We start from the raw sequence: 23,817 nt of genomic DNA, 5'->3' as shown, positions 1-23,817 counted from the left end.
ATTGGGATGAAGCTCAACTCTTCTATGTAGTTTCATCTTTTCCTTATTTAATGAATCTGGGCACCCCATCCTGTTACTATTTTGGCAGGTGGACGCTGAACCTTTCTTTTCCTTGCTTGTTCTGTTAATAGCTGTGCATGTTAGAGAACATATCAAATACATTCATATTGCATGCGTACAGCATGTGCTGGTCATAGAAAAATTGGAAAATACACATTATTTCACTGGTTGTCTAACTGTGTTTCCTTAAAAGCATGAGTGGTTGCCTTTGCCTGTGAGATCAGTTAATCTGCTTGGCTTCTTTTTTCGCTGTTGGCCTCTGGATTGAAGGATGGGGGCTTTGGTGGTCTTTTTTTGTTGTTTACGGCTGAGCTGCTACATCAGTGGTTTTTCCTTTACTTTCATGGCTCACTTTCTTTGTATAAACTAAGTGGCTTTTACACTGCTGATAATTTATATATAGATTGTGCCTCCATCTCCATTAATATTCTTAACCTGCTTGGGTTTGTCATCTTGTTTGGCTGCTTAGCACTCTAATCCATTTAGGGTCAGGTTTTTGGTTTTGATTGTTTCTTTTACATGAAGGTTGAATTCCTAAGCTGCATACTGTCCTGTAACTTCAGTCTATGGAACCAGGAGCTACAAATATAGCCCCTCCCCACCTGGCTTTGTAATATTACCTTTGAAACCATCTATTTTATCTTATTTTAATTTAAAATCTAAGTTAAAAATTAAGGGATTAAAATATTAGACTAATTAGGGGTTACTTGCAAGGCAATTTATAAAAAAACCCAAGGTTCTATCAGCTTATTTTTGTCTCTTCAACCAATTATTACCTGACTCTGTAAGCCTAGCTATACTTTCAGTCTGAATGAACTCTGTGAGCTTTTTCTAAAGTTATGCCCCAAAGGCCTGGGTTTTTTATAAATATTTTCAAGTTCTATTTATACTATCAAATTGAAAAATAGACTAAAAGTATTTCAAGCATCAGAATATGTAGGCACACTCATTTCTGTTGCAGTCAAATGCTCTTTTACCTTTTGATTTCCCACAACATTTCAATTTTGCAGACAATATATAGGGAAAAGTTGGGCATTCACTAAGGTATGTTATTTGTAGTTAGTCTCTGGACAGTTTTTCTAACATAGTTCTTATGTTCTTTTTTGGTTTCTCATGCCCTGAAATGTGTGTTACCTTTTATGATCTTTACGTATGTTTCAGTTTTAGCTTCTTCAAGCTTTCCAAATGATTTATGAATCTATTTGGTAACCATTAGGCCTGTATCTCCTGTTTTGTATCTCAGAAATGGCTTATTCATCCTCTTTTTTGCTTATTCAAAACTGAATTTGAACCTAATCACGAATAAATCTTGTATCCATTTTTTGAGAGATTCCTTTTTCTGATGGTGTTTCTATGCACTGTTTTGTTTAGGTTTTTTTCCGATTTTTTGAGACTTACTTCTTCAAAGAGCTCTTCTGGTGACTCTTTTAATTTTTAAAGAAACAAATCTTAATTTTCTTCCAAAACCTGTGCTATAATGGTTTGGCTGTCTACATTCTGCTTTCTGTTATATGTGCAAGCACAAAACCACCACAACAAAATTTTAGAAATAATTGGATCTTTCTGGTGTTTTTTTGGTTTTGGTTTGGGTTTTTTTTGGTTGGTTGGTTTGGTTTTCTTTTACCCCCACAAATTAGATGGGTCTTAAGCCTGAGATTTTGGAACAATATTTTCTATTAATATTGTTAGAAGTCGGTACTTATCTGTGGCCGTCCTGTGCACTGTGTATTGAATGTATAAAAATACCTTCTCTGAAACTGATCTTGTTTTCTTGTTGGGTTGAAGAACCAAAAATTTGTCAAGCAAAACTACCTGTGACCTTTATTGTTTAATTATTTTTTGTTATGACAATGATGTGTTGTACTGTAGTTTGGAAATATAATTATGTTTTAAAATAAAGGTATGGAGAAACATGATCATTAATTTCTTCCTCAACAGAGATATGGGAAATGTCTTAATTTCAGATAAGTCATGGTGGTATTTTTGCTCTCTGCTTGTCTGCTATTACTTACCAAAATCTCTGTATGTATAAACATACTGTCAGATTTTTTTATTTAAAAAATATTTATTTTGGTACTGCAGTAAACACCCAAAGCATGTTTTCATATCTTTTACTAGCATCATTTTAATATACAGAAATAGAAAACTTTATTTTAGAATGTTTTTCTTCCTTTTCCTCTCTGTGTATCAGCCAATTTACAAGTTGTTATTTTCACGATACTTTTGACAATGATCCAGATTGGTATTTCTGTGTTGAATTGAGAAGGGGGCATGTTTTTTATGTAGTGAGTTGTATTGACTATAATGAAATCTGTGTGCAGCGTATCTGACTATTTCTTTTAGAGCTTGTAAATGAATACCTAAAGGAAATATTAAAAAAGCATAAATAAGTAACATAACTTTCCCTGTGGTTTAGATCTCTTCTATGTGTGGATGAACTCCAAAGCATGCATTTAGTTTTATTTTTGTCTGTTTGTGGTTTTTGTTAGGCCCGGCGCAAAGAGGTTTTTATCCAGGAGCGATATGGAAGATTTAATCTGAGTGACCCATTTCTGGCTCTTCAGAGAGACTTTGAGGCAGGTGCTGGTGAAAAAGAAAAGAAGCCAATATGCATGAACCCTCTGTCCATTTTAGAAGCTGTTATGGCTCACTGCAGGAAAATGCAAGAAAGAATGTCAGCTCAGTTGGCTGCTGCTGAAAACAGACAAAAGAAGGTATCCTGCTACTAACTTTTTTTCCTTTTCCCTGTCCTGACTTGTTCTTTCATGCCCCTTTTTTAATTTGCATCTTTGTCCAACTTGGTTATCATTGCAAGTGTTAAAATTTTATCCTTAATGGTCATATATAGTGAGGTGCTGATTTTCTGGTGATATTTTGTGTGCACACATCTCATTTGTTCCGTGAATTTAGCTCTACTTCTGGAATAATGAAGTATAACTGGTACAAGTCGATGCAGTATACAAGTGGATAACTCAGCATGAGCTGAGAAAGCATCATCACAATACATTTTTAAACCAACACCACTGAAGCCTAGAGAAGCTACTGTTATTTTTGTTCTAACCTAAATAGCATAAAATAAATAATTTATTTGCATTTTATACTAGGTGGCTCTGTTTCATAAATCAGTAAAAATAAATTATAACTGTAAAAAATACTTTTTTTATATATTTAGAAAATTGCTGTAAAGAAAAATATACTTTGGAACAAGTATGTTGCAAAAAGAAAGGCTCATATTGAAGATAAAACAATGTCATTTTGAAAGGGAATGGTTGGTTGCATGTATTTCACTAATACGTAAGTCATACATTCCTAAGGCATAGCTAAATATGCATATGTTGGAGAGGGGTTTCTGAGAGAGAAGAGGGGAACAGTAACTTAATGGGCTAATCTAGACCAGGCATTTTGGAATAAGTATAAAAGAGTAGGCATTGAATTGGCCTCACTGGGTATAAGATGGGTAGAATGTCTTCAGTAGCTGTGAAATACCTTTTTGGTGACAGTTTCATATTGATGTTTAAAAAAAATCCAACAATGCTAAGACAAGTGACATAAAATTGATTTTGGTATTAATTGTTCTTTGGGAAATAACATACACACAAAAGTACTGGAAGTATGCTGGAAATACATGCTTAAATTAATTCAGCAAACCTTTTCTTGTTATTTTAGCTGTATTGTTAAGTTTAAGCATCCCTTCTCTGTTAAAACTTCAGAAAAACAAAATGCATGAATAATACTAGACTGTATGTATGATACATGAGTCTTGAAACAGTGCAATGGCCTGTGTAGTGAACTGTTACTTACCTAGCACTTCTTTTTGACGGCTCTTAAATGTTAGTTTTCTTTTTTATATGCTTTGTAAGTAAATTGAGATTTTGGAGAAGGGATTGTCTCAGCATAAAAGTGAGCGAGTAAGCTTCCTAATTCTGACTGAAGAATGATATTGGGAGAGACACTGACACAACTGCCTGGACAATTGGGTTAGTTTCTTGTTTCAGAGCATGGCGACAAGTCCCTTCTTGCTCCTAAATTCTTCATCTATCTCTGGCTTTTAGTATATGGACAGATACATGCCTGTAAGATGAGCTTACAATATTGAGAACGTGTCTCAAAGTCTGGGTATTGATATGTAAATTCTGTTTTGTCCTTTTTTTAGCCCAGGTTTATTACCAAAGTCGGTATCTGTATGCTCGTCTTTTGTTTCCTAGAAGAATACATGAGATAATTTTTTTTAATCACTATTTTAAATAGTTTGATCTTAATTTATTTTGCAGTTTGATTCTTACTTTGAGAAGTACCTAAACCCCTAGTATACTCAAACCTAGTCTATAACTTTCAAGCTAAACTTGAAAGTGTTACACTTGAAAGAAACTAATGTTCTTTGAAAATGTATCATTATAATTCTACCATTTTACTCCTTGTAACAAATAGGAAATTTAAATAACACAGGATTTGAAAACAAACTACATGGTGCTGAGCAGCCATGTGCATGACTGTCTGCAGAACTTTCATCTTCCTCTTTTAAAGACAAATGCTATTTGGAGAGGGAACTCTTTTAACTCTTTTGGGTTTGTGGTGACAGATGACACATCTCTCAACCATCTCAGTTCATTCACAAACCATTTGTCCAGTGTTTTACCTTCCCTTAGTTCCACATTTTCAAGTCTATTCTTCATGTCTCATATCCCTGTGTGGAAAAGAGTAGTGAAGGTATTTTGAGGGATTTCTAGAAATGTTTGACAAGGTAAAGTGACCCAATGTAAGAAGAAAAACCACAGTTAAGCCTAGACAAATGTGACCGAAATACAGAGCCAGCTGCACCTCCTCCCTCCAAGAGTGATTCCTCCTTCTCTAAATGTGTGATGCCTCTATCTTTGTGTTTGGAATTGCCTCACGGTCTCGCTCTTACACTAAGTAATGAAGTAGGTGTACAGCTGTGTTTGTCGTCTTTGGAAATTACTGGACCTTAAACAGGCTCAGACCGAACTTTTATTCCTGGGGACTTGTTAACTGTGAATGTAGTGACCTTAAAAACATTAGTTGAATAAAATTTTTATTTGATCATAAAAGACAAGTCATAACAATGTCCCAGAATGTAGAAAAAAAGGGGCACGCACAAAATGACTGTCAGTCATAAGTTTACCATATACCAAAAGCCTAATCCCCAGATGTCATCTGCTTTGTGTTAAGTCTCTATCCTCTTCCATATCTTTGAATGCTTTTTCTGGAGCTGTTATCAAACTTAATTTTGAATTAATTTCCTGGGAACTCAAAACCAGGTAATCAAAATGACAGTTCCTGATTTTTGTCAATAGTTTGCAGAGAAGTTAATATCGGGATGCACATTCAAAGACAGACAAACATGTTGGTTGAAAGAGGCCAGTTGATGTGATTTCATCTAACTTTGTGCTTAAAGCAAGTTGTCACCAGCAATACATCTGTTTATCTGTGACTTTGTCTTTCTGAATGCTGAAGACCCCCAGGAATGGCAATACTGCAGCCTTTCTGCACTACTATCCTTGTGAAGAACTTTTTTCCATGACTAAGCCCCTTAAAGGACAATTTTTCATGTTAACGTCTTGTTCCGGGGCCCCATCTGCCACTACCAAGAACTTGACTCTGTCATCACTGTAAGGACCCTTCAAAAGGAGTGGTATGTTGCTGTTAGATCATCCTCAGGCTTTTTCACTAGACGAAGCAAGCCAAACTCCCTCAGCGTTTTTTCACAAGGCATGCACTCAGTCTCTCACCTTTGAAGGGCCTTTGCTGGTTAGTTATTTGTGGGACAGTATCATTTTTCTCAGTATCCTTTTTTTTACACCCCTTTTAAATCCTTCTTGGACACAGTTCCACATGTTTACATTACTGATTTAGTATATGCATATAGTTAGTACACTGCAAAAATTAGGTCATAGTTAGTTCATAAACTCATAAATAATTACAGCTAGTTCCAAAGCTGATTTCATCCCAGTTATATGTTACAATCTGCTTGTGATTATTTGGAAGTAATGTAATTTCACAACAGTTAATTTATAGAACTAGTCCCTCATCTGAAAGCAAAATGGAGGAATAACAAAGTGTAGAAAATCTTGATAAAAAATATTTTCACTATAATCTTACTGCAGGGTCAAGCTTTAGAAGTCATATATATTTCTCATGATTTCTGTATCTGTTTTAACAAAAAAGAAACTGTTGAATGCTTTGCTGTTACTGCTGGGTGCTCCACTTGCTTTGAAATACTTGTGAAGCATCCAAATGCTGTTGGATGCTTTGAAAAAAACCAATGAAATGCTTGGGAAAAAAACCAGTTTTTCTACAGGTGAAGAACTATGAATGTTCTTAATACAGTGTCGTCATCATAGCTTGTTAGTTTAGTTTGCAGCTGTACTGTCATTAACGTAACAGAAGAGTTGATACTGATACTGTTTGTTTAGCAATGGCTAATAATGCCATATCTTATTTTTTATATATTTAACACTGTTTTTAAGAAAGAGTGAACTTGGTTTTGTGGAATGCATTGTACAGAGTGTATTGGTTAACCTGGGATGAAGCTCTAAAACCCCAGTGGAGCCCCTCCACTGCAAAACAGTTTTTGAGACATCTGAAGCTAAGGTGTCATTTATAATATAGGTATAATTTCCCATAGTGATCTCTTGCTCGTAGTTCACTGTTTCTTATGATAATGGTATGATTTCAGGAACAAATTTTACTATTACTATAAGATAAATCACATCAATATTGCCATCACCTCTTTATGCTTTTTCCCATTCTTCTGAAGAAAATGGGAGAGAAATTTACAGTCAGGTAGTATGGTTAGAAATGTCAGGAGACTGAGACTCGTGTTTATCTGTAAGTGTAAATTCATGCAGGATATATTGTTTGTTCTCTCTATGTCATTTCACTTGCCTTAATTTTTAAGTGTTTTCTTGCATATGAGGTTTTACTTATCATGTGCGAAAAAATTATCCTGAGGACAATGACCTATAGCAGGTGGGATTTATTGCTATTACAACTGCAAACTCTCTGTCTCTTGTGCTCACCTCTTGGTGGCATGAGTGTCAACCCTACTCTATGGTGTAACTGGAGAGTAACAAAACTGTTACTTAAAAATGGTATTTGTATTAGCTGTTGTTTAACTGCTGTTTAGTTAAAAATGAATTGTAGACACACGTACAGTGGAAAAAGCTTCCAGAGCTAAGAAATTTCATCTGCTATTGGAGAGGGCAGGGAATAGCGTGCTGTAGCAACAGGCTTCTGAAAAACTATTTTATTGTAGTGCCTGGGTGGTTTTTTGCCTGTGTGTCTGTCTGGTTTCATCTAGCAACCAAGAAAGTATTTTAAGCATTGACTGAGAGGAGATATGCCATAGCTATTGCTAATGCCCTAAATATGGCTATTGCTAAGCCGTATAGGAAGCTACTGCATCAGTATGTGAGGGGAGGAGCAGGAAGAAAGAAATCAGGTTTTCTTTTGTTGTGGTTTGACCCGTGTAAAAGTTTGCTTGGGAAATACAAAGCAATTTAGGTTACATTATTACTAGTAGGCATTTTATAAAATGGTGCATTAACTTATTTTTCCAGCACTTTTCTAGAACAAGGTCTTTGAATGAAAGCATAATCAGCAAACAAGATGAATTAGAGGCGATGACTGTATGAATGAGGGGAAAAATTACTCTTATCCATTAGCTGCCCATAGTAGGTAGATTTTTGATTCTAGCTTATAACATAGTTTATACATCACTATGTCAGTGAGACCTTCTGCTGTTGAGAAGTACAGGAAGGTATTTGTGCCTGTGCCAAAAAGTCTCAGAAATGAATGTCTTATGGGCATGATGGACTGTGTATTTCAACCCTAATCTTCTTTAATCTGATGAAGACCTAAAACCTAAACCTTTCATTTCTGGGCTCAAAGTTTTTTTGCAAAGCTCATCTCTTGCTTGTGTCTGGTTCCTTTACTGAGAAGAAGACTTTCTGTGATGTCTTATATCTAATTTCTGGAGAACAGATAGCTCCTCACTCAGGAATCAAAAGCATGTAATAACTTTGGAGAGTCTCTCTGTTTTTAACAGAGGAAAATAGCTGGACTTAGTTGGTCTCTGAATTGCTCTTTAGAGATGCTGATCTGTTTCTTTTGCTTGTGTAAAATTATAGCACTTGTGTTAGATATCACAAATCACTTCCCTGGGGCAGACAGGTTATTTCAGGCATACTCTCAAAGGTTAAAATATCGATGTCAGGTTAATATGAGGTTATGTTCAAAGTCTTTATCTTGTTAATGAGAATTTTTCTTTATGATTTCTTACAGTTGGAAATGGAAAAATCTCAGTTACAGAATCTTGAGCTGGAGCATAAAAAGCTATCCACTCGTCTTGAAGAAGAACGAGGAAAGAACAAGCATGTAGTATTGATGCTAGTGAAAGAGTGTAAGCAGTTGTCTGGCCGAATTGTAGAGGAAGCCCAGAAACTGGAAGAAGTGATGTCAAAATTTGAAGAGGAAAAGAAAAAAGCTACCGAGCTGGAGGAGTCACTTGCAGCTGAGAAACAAAGGAGCACACAAATGGAAGCTCAAATGGAAAAGCAGCTGTCTGAGTTTGACACAGAGAGAGAGCAGTTGCGTGCCAAACTTCATAGAGAGGAAGCACACACCAGTGACCTCAGAGAAGAGAGAGATAAAATGGTCAAAATGATTGAGCAATTAAAAAAAGAGAATGAAAGTAAAGCTAATCTTTCTCTTAAAAATAAAGATAAGAATAAAGATAGGAGTCTTGTTTCTGTTTCTGTTGAAACAGAAGAGCCAAGTTCAAGAACTGTTGCCTGCCAAACAGATACTGTGGTGATGGACAGTAGCACAGAAAATGTTAAGAAGTTGCCTTTGACTGTACCTGTAAAGCCGTCTACAGTGAACCCACTAGTGTCTGGCAATACAAAAATGAATGTGTGTGCCAATGCAGCATTTGTGAAGCCTGTCATTGATAGACAATCTTCATCTAGTGAACTTGTCCCTCCCACGACTCCTGTTCTTACACAGAATCAAAACAGAATTGAGGAAAACGGACCAAGTACAGGCTCATCACCTGATTTACCAAGTAGCACTCCCCCTTTTTCAAACAGTACTTCCCTTTGCGCCCCTGCAGCACCCACTGCCGCAGCTCAGAATTCCTCACTCACTTCATCTATGCACAGTTTGCATTCACCGTCTGCCAACACTACTGGGCATCTAGGCCTAAATCCACGCATCCAAGCAGCTAGATTTAGATTTCAAGCGAATGCAAATGATCAAGACCAAAATGGAAACACAACCCAAAGCCCTCCCTCAAGGGACGTATCCCCTACGAGCCGTGATAACCTAGTTTCCAAACAGGTAGCTCGGAATACTGTTACCCAAGTCCTTTCAAGATTTACAAGCCCTCAGAGTGGTGCTCCATCACGGCCGGGGACATCACATTCAATGGAAGTTGGCACTTACCCCCCCGTTGGTAGAATGAATTTAAAGACTCCCAGCGTATCAAGGATTGACAGAGGAAACCCTCCACCTATTCCTCCCAAAAAACCAGGGCTTTCGCAAACTCCTTCTCCACCACACCCACAGCTTAAAGTTTTAATGGATAGTAGTCGATCCCCAAATACAGGTACAAAAACTGACAGCAAAACCGTGACCTCACCTCTTTCAAGTTCACCACAAGGAATCAGGGTAATAAATGAGGAAATTATTTCTAAGTCCTCACCTCAGCTGCCACCAAAACCTGCTATAGATTTATCTGTGGCACCTGCAGGCTGTGCCATACCAGCCATAGCCTCATCTCAGGTGGGTGCCTGGCCTTCCCACTTCCCTGGACTGAACCAACCTGCATGTTCAGAAAATTCCTTTGTCATTCCCACCACCATTGCCTGTAGCTCCTCCATAAACCCTGTTAGTGCTTCATCCTGTAGACCATGTGATTCAGACAGCCTCCTGGTAACAGCATCAGGTAAAGGGATTGATATGCTACAAACCATCTCCCTCTAAAATGTTTTGGTTTTCCTATATGTTTCTCATTTGCTTTATCTTTTTATACCTTTCTCTTTTTTTTTTTTTTTACTTTCTAAAAGCTGAAAATTTCATTTATATTTTTCCACATTCCAGGGGTATGGGAATTCTTTTGCTGATTTAGTAACATTATAAATTAGTTTGCTTGCTGAAGGAGGTCTCCAAATTGAAGGCTTTTTTTTCTTAAAGGTAAAGACGAGTAATGTTTAAAGTAAGTGGGCTGCAGATTATGGTATACTAAAGAAACTCCTTCTTTTGTTTGGTTTTTAGTTTGGTTTGGGGATTTTTTTGGTGAATGCTATTATTTTTGGACTTCAAAATGCTTTCTCAGTCTGAAATAATGTTTTGAAAACTACCTCTGCCAGTAGTATCTTACATGGAATATATATTTCAGTGCTTCGTGAATCTGTTAGAAAATAGGTCATGGCCGGGGCTACTGTATTCTCCTCTGGCATTAGATGGTTGCACGTTAAGGTATATAATTGCCTGGATAACAGTGCAGTTTCAAATATATCACTTCGTATATATAGAATATCTTTTATTTTCGTTTCAGTTTTTCTGTAGTTCTTCTGATTTTAGTTGTAGGCTTTGTTAATACTTGTGTATGGCATCTCACAGGTTTACTTCAACAGATCTCAGCAAAGGGTTGCTGTTGGAGAGTTTAAATATTGATAGGTTGAAGTCTGTAGTCAATGGGGCTATCTGCTATTCATTTTGCATTGCAGTGGGGACTTTGTGTGATTAATGTGCTGCCAACTTAAGGGTATCTTCTTGATGCAGTTAAATGAACAAAGGCAGCCCTGATCTACCTTTCGGCTAATTGTAGATCTCCTATAAAACTTTCTGTCAACATATTTCCCTCCTGCAATCAATATCACCAGAACATTAGTAGAAGCCCTTTAGCCTGACTTGGCACTGCAGTGAGGAAGACAGACACACAGTTATGGAACACTTCAGACCTTCATCAGCATTGAAGAATGAATGGTCTCAAATTTTCAACAGTTATTCTCAGTTCAGCTGTGATACCTCTGTCCCTCATAACTTTAGTCCCTGTATCATCATCATCTATAGGGTATAAAACCTGTGCACAGCTGGTCTGCTTCTGCTTCCATCACACAACCAATGACTTTCTGTTGGTAGCTGCAGTGCTGTCTGATAAGGCAGCTGAACTCGCTCACCAGTCTTGGGGAAGCTGTTCCAAAAGCAGCGTGTGGCAAACTTACAGTTCACATTCTTCAGGAATTTTTATTCCCTTTCCACTTCACTGAAGACTTTCTTCATGTTTCTGGTGTAACCTAGTCATGTTTTTAGTGCTTGGCTGTGTACCATGCTGTCAGAATCCTCTCTCCTTTCTGAACTGTGCCATGAAAATATGAGCTCAGAAATCTTATATTCTATTTGTCTACTGTGTCTCAGAGTTAACAGCCATGGGATTTGATGGCTGCCCATTAGTTGGCTGTTTTTCATATGGATGTCCTGAATTTTCATCTTAAATTCTATTCCTTGCTGAGTCTGAGTGCCATGTCAGATAAATCATTGGTATGCCAGTATTCCAGATATTCCCCAAACCTCATTTACCTTCAGCAGCTGTTATGTTCCATAATGGAATTAAAATTTCATCAAAAAAAAAAATATCTTAAGATTTTATTACATACAACAAATTATTGACAGATTCAGCTTCAAAGTGAATAGTTTTTGTAGGCAAGAGGCTGTCATCCACAAATACTATTAGCATGAATCAGGCTGTATTATTTCAGTTAGTATTACATTAAGTAGATGATGTTTGGTATTCATCTGAGATAGGTTTTGAATATTTTAAAAAATAAATCTTCTATGTTAAAAATGAAATTACCACCACTTGACTTCATAACTCCATGTATTGTTATTGCTTTAGTTTGTGCTTCAAAGTTTGTTGTTGTTTTTTTTTTTTCCTTCGGAGAACAGCCTTTTAAACAGGGCTCCTCCACCAAATAGTCAATTTGTGTTTCTTATGAAATTTGTGACAGTTCTCAGAGGTAATTCTCAAAGACAGGAATTTTTTTTCAAAAACTGTTTTGGTGGTTTTTTAATTGTGCTGGTTTATGTGTTCAGGTTGCCTTTCTTCATTTAGAGTCCATTTGCTTGTTTTGGGGAGGGATGGAAACATTTGGGTTCATTTAATCCCCTTATAATCCTTGCTCTGAACATTTGATTCTGTTAGTATTTTGTAAGTGGTGGTGCTTTTTCTGAATTTTTGCAATTACAAATGGGAAACGTATCCCATAATCAGAAGTCTGCAAGGAAAGATTGCTTAAACTCTAGTTAGTGGTCTGCTGTTTTATTTTGTTAATAACATTATTTTAATATCCCTTCTTGTTATGATATGTTATTTTAATATCCCTTCTTGACTGACCACAAACAGGCTCAAAGAAGTTTAATATCTTTTATCTGCCATATTCAAGTAAATATTCAGGAGCTTCTTTGTCTTTTACCCAAACTAATGCTTAAATTTTATTGCACATATTCTCCAATCTCATTTTATTTAGGTTTTAAGGAATATTAATCTGTTTTGTCCAAGTGTTCTGGCGAACTTCAGAACTAAATAAACTTTGAGCAACAGATGTTATGCAAGCATGGAAAGATATTTCCTTCAAAATTCTGTGCTGAGAAGAGAGAAAAAAATAGATTTTATAAATATGTATGTCTTAGAAAAGATAAACCAAATTTAATAACACCATTTTCATTAAGATAATGGGGTCAGTAATGCCTGAATTCATGTAACTTATTCACTTTCTTTTTTTCAGTTGCTTTTTTAAGTATGACTTTTCTTGAAGTGAGCAACATCTAACAAGCTATAAATGCTACTGAAACCTCTTTACCATATCTGCATTTTCATGCCCTCTAGGCACAGGTTCAGTTATTTTATCAATATTCTGGTATATTTTAATCTGTCTTACTTACTTTTTTCAGAAAAATGTTTAGAATTTCAATTTTGCTTTCAGTTAAAGCAGAGCATGGTGAAATCTTATCCGTATTTTATTGTATAGGAAGTAGTGAGCTTCAATCAGAATTTGTTCATTCTTTAAACAGTGCAAAACAAATTTAACATGAAAAAACACATTGAAAGAATTTTTTTTTTTTTGTCAATACATCCATGTTTCTTTCTTCTTACTGTGGAGTCAGACTTGATAATAGCCTAATCACTAAAGTATTTTATTTATTAATTTTAAAACTTTCCTAGCTTTAAGAACATAGCAGCTGTTGTGTCTTGGTTCTGGAAAGAGCAACTATTAAGAGCAAACTTAAAATCACAGCAGCAGTTCTTTCAGTTACGCATTCTGCTAAATTAATGTGACAGTACCTTGTTTTAGAGATCGGGCATTGTACTGCATGTTGCTTTTTTCATCCCTGGTACAAAAAGACATGAGCTTTTGTGATTAATGTTGAACAGAATGTACATAGAGAAATTACAATGAACATTTATGCCCTGATTCAAAAATCTGCAACAGTGTTTTCTTTAACTTCAGCCTTTGAACTAGTGCCAAAATGCTTCTGCTCTGTTTGGATTTCTACATTTCAATGGCTGTAAGACTTCAAAATGGAAACGATTCTAGGCAGTTGGATTTTCATACCCCTGGGATTTCTGCTTTCACTTTCTTCTTGGTTTTGCGCTTTCTGTGTCACTCTTCAATGAAGTATGTTTTTTATTTTGCTCGTTTCTATAATGATTGATTTATTCTCTATACAATTGGCTTCAAAGATAAAAGCAGGGGGGTGGGGGGGTGGGGGGTGTATGGGACTGATCTAGGCTCTGAAATTAACCATCTCACATTCTGAAGCTGATGCCAGAAGCTGTTTTTGTCTATCCCTCTGCCCTTCATCACTGCATGCCCTACAAGCTTTCACAGATGATTCATATTTTCTAACTTTTTGCATCTGTAATGGCATACCTTATTTATTGGTATTTTCTAATGTTGGTGTATTCAGTTGGATTAATTCAGCTTTATTGTATTGTTTTACATTGATAATAGAAGCTAAAGTTATGTTTATGTTACTACCTGGGGTTTGTATCTTTTTCAGTAGAAGGTTTTCATCAATGATAACCTCATAGAATCATAGAGTGGTTTGGGTTGGAAGCACCTTAACTTTCATGTAGTTCCAACCTCCCTGCCACGGGCAGGGACACCTTCCACTAGACCAGGCTGCTCAAAACCCCATCCAACCTGGCCTTGAACACTTCCAGGGATGGGACAGCATCATCATCATGATGATAATGGATTTCATCGCTGAATTGCAACAACATATTCTTCATTTCAGGAAGCTGAAATGAAAGTTAAGATACCACATATGGCACACACACACAAAATCCTTTTATTTTGGCATTTCTGTTAATGATGCTTTAAAAAAAACAAAAAAGCAATACCAAAAAACCTAAACTATTTTCAATAAGGAAGGGAACTCAGAAATACTATTTACATTACAAAACTGCGTGGCAAAGTGAACTTCATATCTAAATCTTAGTGTCAGGCTCCACAGATTCCCCCAGATAATTCCAATATAACTTGAACAAAGAGTGTTAGCATCTGGAGTGCCACGCAAGCAATGTCCACTATCAGTTAATTACCATGGCAAGACAGTAAAAAATACAGGAATACTATTTTAAAAACATGTATATTTATATTTTTATATATAGTAACAGCTGCTGCACAGTTAGTTTCAAAGAATAACATAAGTTTGGAAAAATAAACACACTTTTATAATGGAAAGGAAGAACAAAAAATAATCTTCAGACCTTTGGGGATTTCATAAAAGTTAACTGTTCTTGAATATTGGAAGTGGAAATATATTTTTTTACCATCTGAAGGATGTAGTTTACTTTGTATATTGCTTGGGGTTTTTTACAAACTTCAGAAAACACTCAAAATCCTCTGATAAAAAATATTGGAGAAATAAATATTAGTAAGCGTATTAATAATCAGGAGGTAGCTTCAGAACTGAAGTTACATAAAGATGGATGGAGTTAACCTTACAGTTTATCATTGGTTTAAAGTGGGATTTATAGGGTAACTTCATAGCTGTAGTGATGACTTCTTGTAGTCAATATCAAATAAATTAGTTGAATAATAAGCTAATGTTATGAAAATACTGCAAATACATTTCCTTTACATAAAAAACTAGTAAACTTAATTTGAGACAAATGTAGCTTACTTTAGAATCAAATATGAAAATACTCCAAGCATTTATTTTTATTGATTTGATCAAACTACGTGTTCCTCATTGGGGCTGCTCAAATGATGGATTGTTGTATAAGTCTGGACCTTAGTTAAAATTTGTCCGGATCTTGCAAGGTTCCCAATTCTATTTTTCCTATAGAATTCTGTTGGGAACTTCCATTTTATAATTTTGGTTTTCCAGAATAATAGAGCAGATCATCCCAGCATGGTAGAGCTACTACTACATGCTTTTTCTAGTGCTAGATGCTGGAGGTTGGATAGCACGTTTATCAGCTTGATGGAGCTGGAGGTAATGCCCTGCAGCTCCTCTTCTGTCTTGGGTGTTGCAGAACCACAGTAAAAGCTGTGTAAACTTGCTTTGTATTGTCAGAATTCAGCCTCATATAATAGCTTATATGTGGCCACAGAATAAAAAGTAATTTATTCAAGAGAAATATATAAAGTAGAATTTGGTAATAGTGAAAATAAGAAAAAAAATCTTTCTCCTATTTTTTTTTTTTTTGCAGTCCTTAATCAAAGAAGAATGCACAAAATTTTCTATGCCTTATGCAGCAAGTTTCATATTCTTAACAAACTCCCTAATAAAGCTGATAAGTAATGAACGTTTAACCAAGATAACTCCTAAGCTTTCAGAGCTTTGAATTGAATATTGTTTTTTAACAGGGTGACTTGAAAGCTTTCGCTCATAAATTTTATATAACCCCTTATTGATTCACATCGGACTATTTTATAATAAATTGTTTAAGTATTGCTGAGTAAAAGGAACATTACCTTAAGGTACAGTTCAATGATAAATATATTTATTTCTGTATTTGTGTAAATGATTTTTACATTTTATTGCAAACTTATTGGAAGATGCTTAAAGTTAATAAGGGCTCTGCAGTTTGTCTGTGTAACTGCAGGTGAGATATAAATACTAAAGTTTGCACCAAGGCTGTAAAAGAGAATGAAATTTCATATGAAAAGTGTTTTCTCTTGGAAACTTTCTGTACATACTTAAAAAAGCCTTCCTGGCATATCAGAAATTACACTAAAACTTGTATAAACTTTTTGGTAGTTTCTGAATTTTAGTAATATAAAGTATTTTGAGACAACCAGCTGCTACTACAGTTCATAACAAGTTTCACATTAACCTTTTGTAACACAATCCTGTTCATTTGCATTAACAACTGTTACCCTATATGCAGTTTTTATTCTTCAGAGCACCTTCTAATGTATAGACAAAGCATCATCACAAACCTTGTGTGCTATACTACACAAATCCTGTCATTTTGAAGATCCTTTTTAATTTTTAAAAGAACACAGAAAATGCAGAGCTTTATTTATGTGTCTTCCATCTAACTTCTGTTGCTTTAACTCACAGGCTGGTCTTCCTCCCTAACCCCTTTGTTAACAAGTGGTGGTCCTGTCCCCCTGGGTGGCAGGCCCACCCTTCTTCACCAAGCTGCTGCCCAGGGAAATGTCACTTTATTATCAATGCTGCTTAATGAAGAAGGACTGGACATTAATTACTCTTGTGAAGATGGCTATTCTGCCTTGTATTCTGCTGCTACGAATGGACATACAGGTAAGTGACACTAAGTTTTGTTACAATATTCATGTGAAATTGCGAAAGCTTATTTCATAAGTTTTTAATATTAGGTCAAATGCATGGTTTTTTAAAAATGTGAAATTGAAACTGACATACAGATTATATGACAAAAGTCAATACTATATTGTATATATAAGCTGTGCTTCTGGAGGCAGACTTATGGAACACAGAAAGCATTCTTGCTTGTGGTAACATTCTGCAGGAACACCCATTCTACTTCTCCACTCCTTTCCTATAAAAAAACGCCAGATATCATCACCCATCACCCCATGCTCTGTGACAAACTAAAGATTTTTTTATAGCAAAGGCAACTTGAAAGAAACAACTTTTCTCTACAGGAACTAAGCAGGAAAGAATAGGTCATCACCAGGGTTTTGATCTTCTGCAGCAGTGGTGAAAATTATGGAAGATCATTTCAGAGTAGTGTGTTAGTTGGAAATAAAATGAATAGTCTTTCTTTTTGAACTAGGTGAAACAGTCTTAGTTTTTTCTGTGGGCTCTACTTGAGATAGTTAACATTCTTCTTTTCCTTTTCCACACTACCTCAGTGGTCAGTCTCAAGGAGGTAGCATTTCTGAAACTTTCAACAGTCAGTCTTCGTATTTTATGAATGTTTTTACGAAATGAGGCGCATATGTTAATAACAGATACAAATTTCATGGATACAAACTGCAAGCGATAATTTTCAGGCTGTTAACATAAGGCTTTTGAACAGCAGCTTTCTTTAAAATTCCCGTACACATTACTATAGTTTTTTTCTACCTATGTAAAAATCTCCGAAATTCTTATATTGCAAATAATATCATTATGCTGTTTTGGACACTGAAGGTGAAAATGACAAATGACAATGACAAAAATTCCATTAAGTTTTAATAAAGTCAGGATTTTATTTTACAATAGAACATAGTACCTTCAAAGCTAGTACTTTCAGGAGTACTTTGTGATTTTATTTATTTATGTGTATGTCAGTGACATAATTGTAAAACCCCGATCCAGTGTTCAAAATACTATTTAGAGAGACTACTCCTAATTTTTTTTTTCTGAAGTATTTTAGAAATCAAAGTAAAGTTAGAATCCAAAATCCATAGCTAGGCAGATACTGTACATTTTTCTGACATGTTCAGGGTTAATTTTGCTACCAGCCACAGGGATAGGAAGAATTTTCCCTCTGTTCGGAATGGTATATTTTCTCTTTGCTTCCTAGGTGCTATGGTTTACTTTGTAGGAACATCTGGGGCTTTTCATCTGACAGATTCGTTGCTGTTGCCAAGACCCTTAAATATTGGAAAGGTCCTTTATTTTCTTCCTTTTTTTTTTTCTTGCAAATTTTATCTTTAGTATTAAACATCGATGTTTATTATATTGTGTGGATTTATTTCTTCCCCCTCACTGGATGTATGTTCTGTGGATTCTTCTAGGCTTACATCCATTTATCATTGCTGGTGTTTGTGGGAGACTGTAACTGACCCAATTCTTTACTCATCTTGTATTCCTAAAATGCTTCGAAGCAATTGCCATGATTTTCAGTTACAGTTACTGAGCAGCTCTTACTGACAGCAAAGGCAATTTGGTTTCTTGTTTTATTGTCAAAAATTTCAAATAAGAAGAACTTGACAGAAATATGAAAACACAATAATAAAACCAAGTACATGCATATGCATCCTGTAATTGTTTAGTATCTTCTACTTTTTAAAACAAAAAATATATTACAAAGTTTTAGTGTTGCTCTTCTATTTAAGAGTTGACAGGATGTGAAAAACACTTTGTTGTACAAATCATTGCATTATAGTGACTAAATGGGTTGTATGAATTCTGAATAAGGGAATCACACAGCAGCAGTATTGATGTCTCTTTAGTACATTATATGAAAAAGGAGAGTAGTAGATTTATAATATTTTTGGAGAAAGGATTTTGTGCTTAAATTTAATATGTAATCCTTTCTTTGTTACCTGCAGTTTGCTTCCAAGTGCATGGATAGATGCAGCTGTTCAAAGTGAAGACTTTTAAAAACAGATTTATGTAAAAATATGTAGCTTTAAGAGAGGAAGTATAAGAATAAATCTCTTAAGCTATTAAAAACGAATTTTAAAATTTTTTTAATTAACCAGGTGGAGAGAAATGACGTAATTTGAGGAAGGATAAAATAATTTATTGTACAAATTTTTCATTCCATTGAGTAGGATTGTCAATGGTAAGTTACTGTCTTTTAGCTGGGTGGGCTTTTTTCCCCATGGAATCATAGAATCATTTAGGTTGGAAAAGACTCTTAAGATCATCAAGTCCAACCTTAAGACTTAACACATAAGCCTACCCTGGTGGGTGATTGCATCATGATTTAATTTATTGAGAATACTTTCAACCTGGAGTTAGTGACTAAATAGATTTGGAGATTTCAAGAACCCTTTTTTTCTTCTAAGTCAACTAACCAGATTTTCTGATTTCTCCTGGGAAACAGTTGGCCAGAAGAAAAGAGTAGATCTAGACTTGTTAAGAGTCAGCATAATGAGTACCTCCCTTCAGAAACAAACAGCATGTTGCAGAGAGTCTGGAAAGAGTGGAAAATGAATGATCTCCACACATTTTCAGTGAAGAAATACAGTATTTGAGATGTATAGGTAACTAGAGAATGGTAGAGCACATTGTAACCAGCCTGGTGGCAGCAGCTGTTACATGCTTTCAGCCCAGTCTATAGAGAAAATTGAGTTACACAAGAGAAGAGAGCACTCAAATATTCTTTCCTCTTCTGTCCTATTTGCAAAACACGCAGCCTTCCTGTTCCTCAACAGTTGCCTTTTGAGAGCTGCAGCTGAGGGTTTTTCGAGCGTGTGAAGCTCATAGCAGCTGCTTTGTTTCCTGCACGCACAATCCCCAGTTCTGCATGTCTGAAACGGAGAACTTCAACCCTAAAAATATATGCTAAATACTTTTGTCGTGTTTGAATGGACATGAGGAAGCTGTTCATTTTCTGTTTTAACTACTAGATTGGGATAGCTGAACAGATCGTTTTGTCAGGCCGCCTTGATTTGATCCATTAACAAAGCAGGAGCCGCTTCAGCCTGTTATGCACTTGGTAACATGTAGAGTAGTTCACGTAGCTAATATATCTGCTTGTCTGTATTGTGTTGGTGATCCTGACCATTCTCTGCCACACACGAGGTGGCTGACAGAGTGAAATAATAAGAATTCCTGAAACTGAGATGTGAAGAGAATAATAATATCTTTTGGACTCAGCTATGTGCTAATCATATGCATTTATGGTATAATCAATTCTCTTCTGTCCTGAGTATTTGGAGGCTGTGGCGCCCTGATTGATAGGAAAAACTGGAATGATGTGGGAAGTAGAAAGGAGTGAGGTGCAGAGACATACAGCTACATGGAGTCAGCTCTGCCGAGCCACTGGATGTATCTGCATGGTGTTTGCCAGCACTCTGGAAGAACTAACTACCCAGCTGTGGTCGAGAGCAGTAAAGTCTCCAGGTGTTTGTGCTAATAACGCTTCCATGTTTTGCTTTTGCTTTGACCAAAACGTTGAACTGAGTGACAGCATCAATGTCTGTCTTGTGCCTGCCCTTTCGCCCAGTCCTCTCCACTGCTGATCACTTCTGTGGCAGACAGCAGTGAACCAGAGTTAATGAGTCTGGACTGACCCAAATTGCCCTTCTCCAAATCCCATTCAAAAGTCCACCCAGAGGACCCAGGCTTCTTGGAGATAATTGCTTTTTTTACTTGGTACGCCACCAGAACAGGTCATGTAGAGCTTACTCGCTCACGTGGTACGCCTTGTGAAAGTAGCTGTATTTCCTCGTGCTTGCACCTGTCCCTGAGAATAAACAGCTCTTTACAGTGATCTTCATCAGAAACAGTATTTCCACATAGATAAGCTACCACCTGAATGATCTGCCAATCAATAATTATGAGTTAACCATACCTTTCTAGAAAGGTGGTCTTGTTCTGTGTGTTCTTCATGGCTTTTGCATGGCTAACATATGCTTTATAAAGAAACCAAAGAGTATTCTAGTCAAATACTTGAAACTGCTAGAAGAAATTTTTTTTCAACATCCTTCATAAACTGTAAAAGTATTCCAGGTTGTCAAACAGGAATCTGTACTTTCAAGTTAATTGTCTAATGTAAGACTGGGATTGACAATGGAAAGAGGGAAAAAAATGTCACTGTTAGCAGAGTATTTTTTCTGTTACAAAGTGATTGAAAATATAATTTGATTTTAATTGGTATTATCTTACAAGTGGAAATACTAGGTTAGTTAGTTAACTGAGAGCTTCTCTATGATTTTAAAAAAATTATTACAGATGGAGTTCTGGTAGCTTATACTGACAACCGATTTTTTATTATTTTTTTTAAAAAAGACATTTCAGATCAGATTACTTACTTAAAAATTTAAGACTCTTAATTTACATTATAATAATTTATAGTGTTTAAAAATCTTCTTTCTTAATGTTAAATCATTTATTTGATCAACTCCACAACATCTGTATTAATATTTGAAAGAATTGTAACAGGAGTAAATACATTCAGGAATGGTTCAGGTTAGTCAGGTTTCTCAGTAATTCTAAATAAATGTTTCTGATATCTAGAAATGAGCTTCAGTAGCAAAGCTGGGCTCCAGGACGTTACACAGGGCTGGAACAGAGTGCGTTAAGCGTGCTCAGAAATCAACTCGGGAGTTTATACCTGGTGCCCCAGCTGAGCTTATTTTCAAAGTAGTAGTTTCAGCTACAAAAGACTTGTTTTATTTTGGTTTGAATTTCAAGAATATAAAGCAGATTAGGTATTTCTTCAAACTTAATTGCATCAAACTATATTCCAATTTGTGGATGAAAAGCAGTCTAATTACTGTGTAATTAATGATCTTAATTTAGCTGTAGGATGATGGAATCAAACTGGTACTATTTTTAGCATGTCGTTTTGGAAATATATGAATGGGAATGGTTTGGGGAGGTTTGAGTTTGTCAGCTTATCTTATTTGTCATTGCAATCCTAAGTCAAAGTGTCCTAAAAAGAAGACTGGCCAGTGTGCTGCCTGAGTTACGTGTAGCTTGTGAGCATCTCTCCTGTGGCCATCGTATTTGGGATGGGTCACATGACTGCCAGTGGGACTGTGCTGCCTTTAGAGGCTGCTGGATACTTTGAATACCCCACTTCATAGGTATGTTACCTAACCCTGTGGGAGCTGCCAGTGATGGGCACATATTTGGATCCCGGTAGAACCCAACCCAAGCCCTTTTTGCAGGAGTGGTGGTGCCCCAGGGAGTCTGTTCTCACCTCTCTCCTGCAAACTACTCCCGGACCTTCTGCTTTGGTTCCCCAAGGTGTATGGTGTATAGCGAAAAAGACTGGCTGCTGTTACCCCTTGAGAAGTTTTTAACTTCTGGTAGTTTTAAGCACTTGTTTTTGTTGTATCAGTCTATGTTTTTCCTGAATTTATAGATTGTGTGAGATTGCTGCTGACTGCAGAAGCGCAAGTGGATGCTGCTGATAAAAATGGCTTTACACCCTTGTGTTCAGCAGTTGCTCAGGGACATGTCAAGTAAGTGAAGTCTTAAGATTTTGCCTGTCAACTATTACAGAATTTTATATTCTCTTTACATTATATTATATACTTTTTTCATTACATTACTTTTGCATTCTTAGGTCCAAATGCATTTAGCTGTCATTTATTGAAAGCAGCTACTAAAACTCATATTCATATGCCATTCTGGTTTTAATTTTTTTCATTTGTTTTGTTTCCCATTGCAGCTCTTCAGGTTGCTGAACACACATGTATTCTTAGTAATCACAGTATGATACTGGTCTATGTGGCCATCATACCTTTGAATTTCTTAATTTTCTTCATATTATCAACCATGATACAGGATTAACAGAGGAAGGAGGAAAAATTATTTTTGCACTGATTTTTTTGAAGCATAGAAAACTATCATGTTCAGTGACAAAAGAACATTTGTCTGAACATTCTCCTGAGTGATATAGAATGGGATACTTTAAACAACAAAACATTTTTTTAAGGTTTAAGTAGATTTGAAAAACAGAAAATTATGAGTCAAAGGATATTTCTAGAACATTTTCTCAAAATGTAGTTAAAGTAATTTCCTTTTACTTTTGAAGCTCCTAACATTATAAAGATTGGTGTTTTTTGACAGCATGATTAGAAAATACTTTATTCTTTTTTATACTGAGAACCAGTACAGAACAGTTCACCTAGATGATTGATTTTTTTCCTCCCTTTTCCTCTTTTCGTCAGAAGAGCTGAAGGCTGATGATGTGTTTCTGCTCTGCAGCTTTGCTGTGTACCGTAAAACCGTAGGAAACAGAGCTGAAAGTTGGCAACAACCATTAGATAACCTCTTCCAGAGCATCCTTACCTAGATAAAATGATTTTACAAATGCAGAAAGTCTTCAACAGCATGACTAGGAATCTGTACTACAGACTTTACCTTCATTTTATGTTATCTTTGGGTTTGATTATCTTTTAATTTTTTTATTCTTTTAATGCTGCATTTTAGTATTTTTACTCTGATACAGTAACATATAGGGCTCAGTCTTCGAATGTTATCATACTGTGATAGGCCCTGACCCAATGAGGAAGAGCGGGATCCCTGTCCTTCTCATGGTCTTCCATGAGTATATAAGGATCATCAAAAATTTTTGCCACTTCTTGGAAGACTTCAAGCTTATCAGCCAACGGGCATCTTTTACTGGAAGTCTTAATTCAGAGGTGGCAGATTCCCACTAAGTGTTTTCAGCACAAAAATAAACATATAAGTTAAATGTTTTGGTGTTTTACCTAAAATCTGTAAAAAGTACATGTGACCTGACAAGGCAAACCAAAAACATACTCTTCATATTCTTCTGCTAACATAAGTATCTTGGACTTTGTTTAAATAGGCAGCTGTTTATTTCTCTGACTTACCCTC

General features: G+C 35.9%; 1 protein-coding gene across 1 annotated transcript in view; it reads left to right on the top strand.

Annotated features, from left to right (window-relative positions):
- CTTNBP2 (cortactin binding protein 2) overlaps window positions 1-23,817 on the top strand; it is a 90,996-nt gene that overhangs the window by 32,208 nt on the left and 34,971 nt on the right. Inside the window, exons 3-6 of the mRNA XM_040596326.1 lie at window positions 2,550-2,774; window positions 8,362-10,024; window positions 16,660-16,863; window positions 22,334-22,433. Of these exons, the coding sequence (XP_040452260.1) occupies window positions 2,550-2,774; window positions 8,362-10,024; window positions 16,660-16,863; window positions 22,334-22,433 (2,192 nt within the window). The remainder of the gene's footprint in view (window positions 1-2,549; window positions 2,775-8,361; window positions 10,025-16,659; window positions 16,864-22,333; window positions 22,434-23,817) is intronic.

The sequence above is a fragment of the Falco naumanni genome, chromosome 5 (assembly GCF_017639655.2).
Source record: "Falco naumanni isolate bFalNau1 chromosome 5, bFalNau1.pat, whole genome shotgun sequence".
Lineage (NCBI taxonomy): Eukaryota > Metazoa > Chordata > Aves > Falconiformes > Falconidae > Falco > Falco naumanni.
Note: the sequence above shows the minus strand (reverse complement) of the source record. Positions and strands in the feature narration are given on the sequence as shown.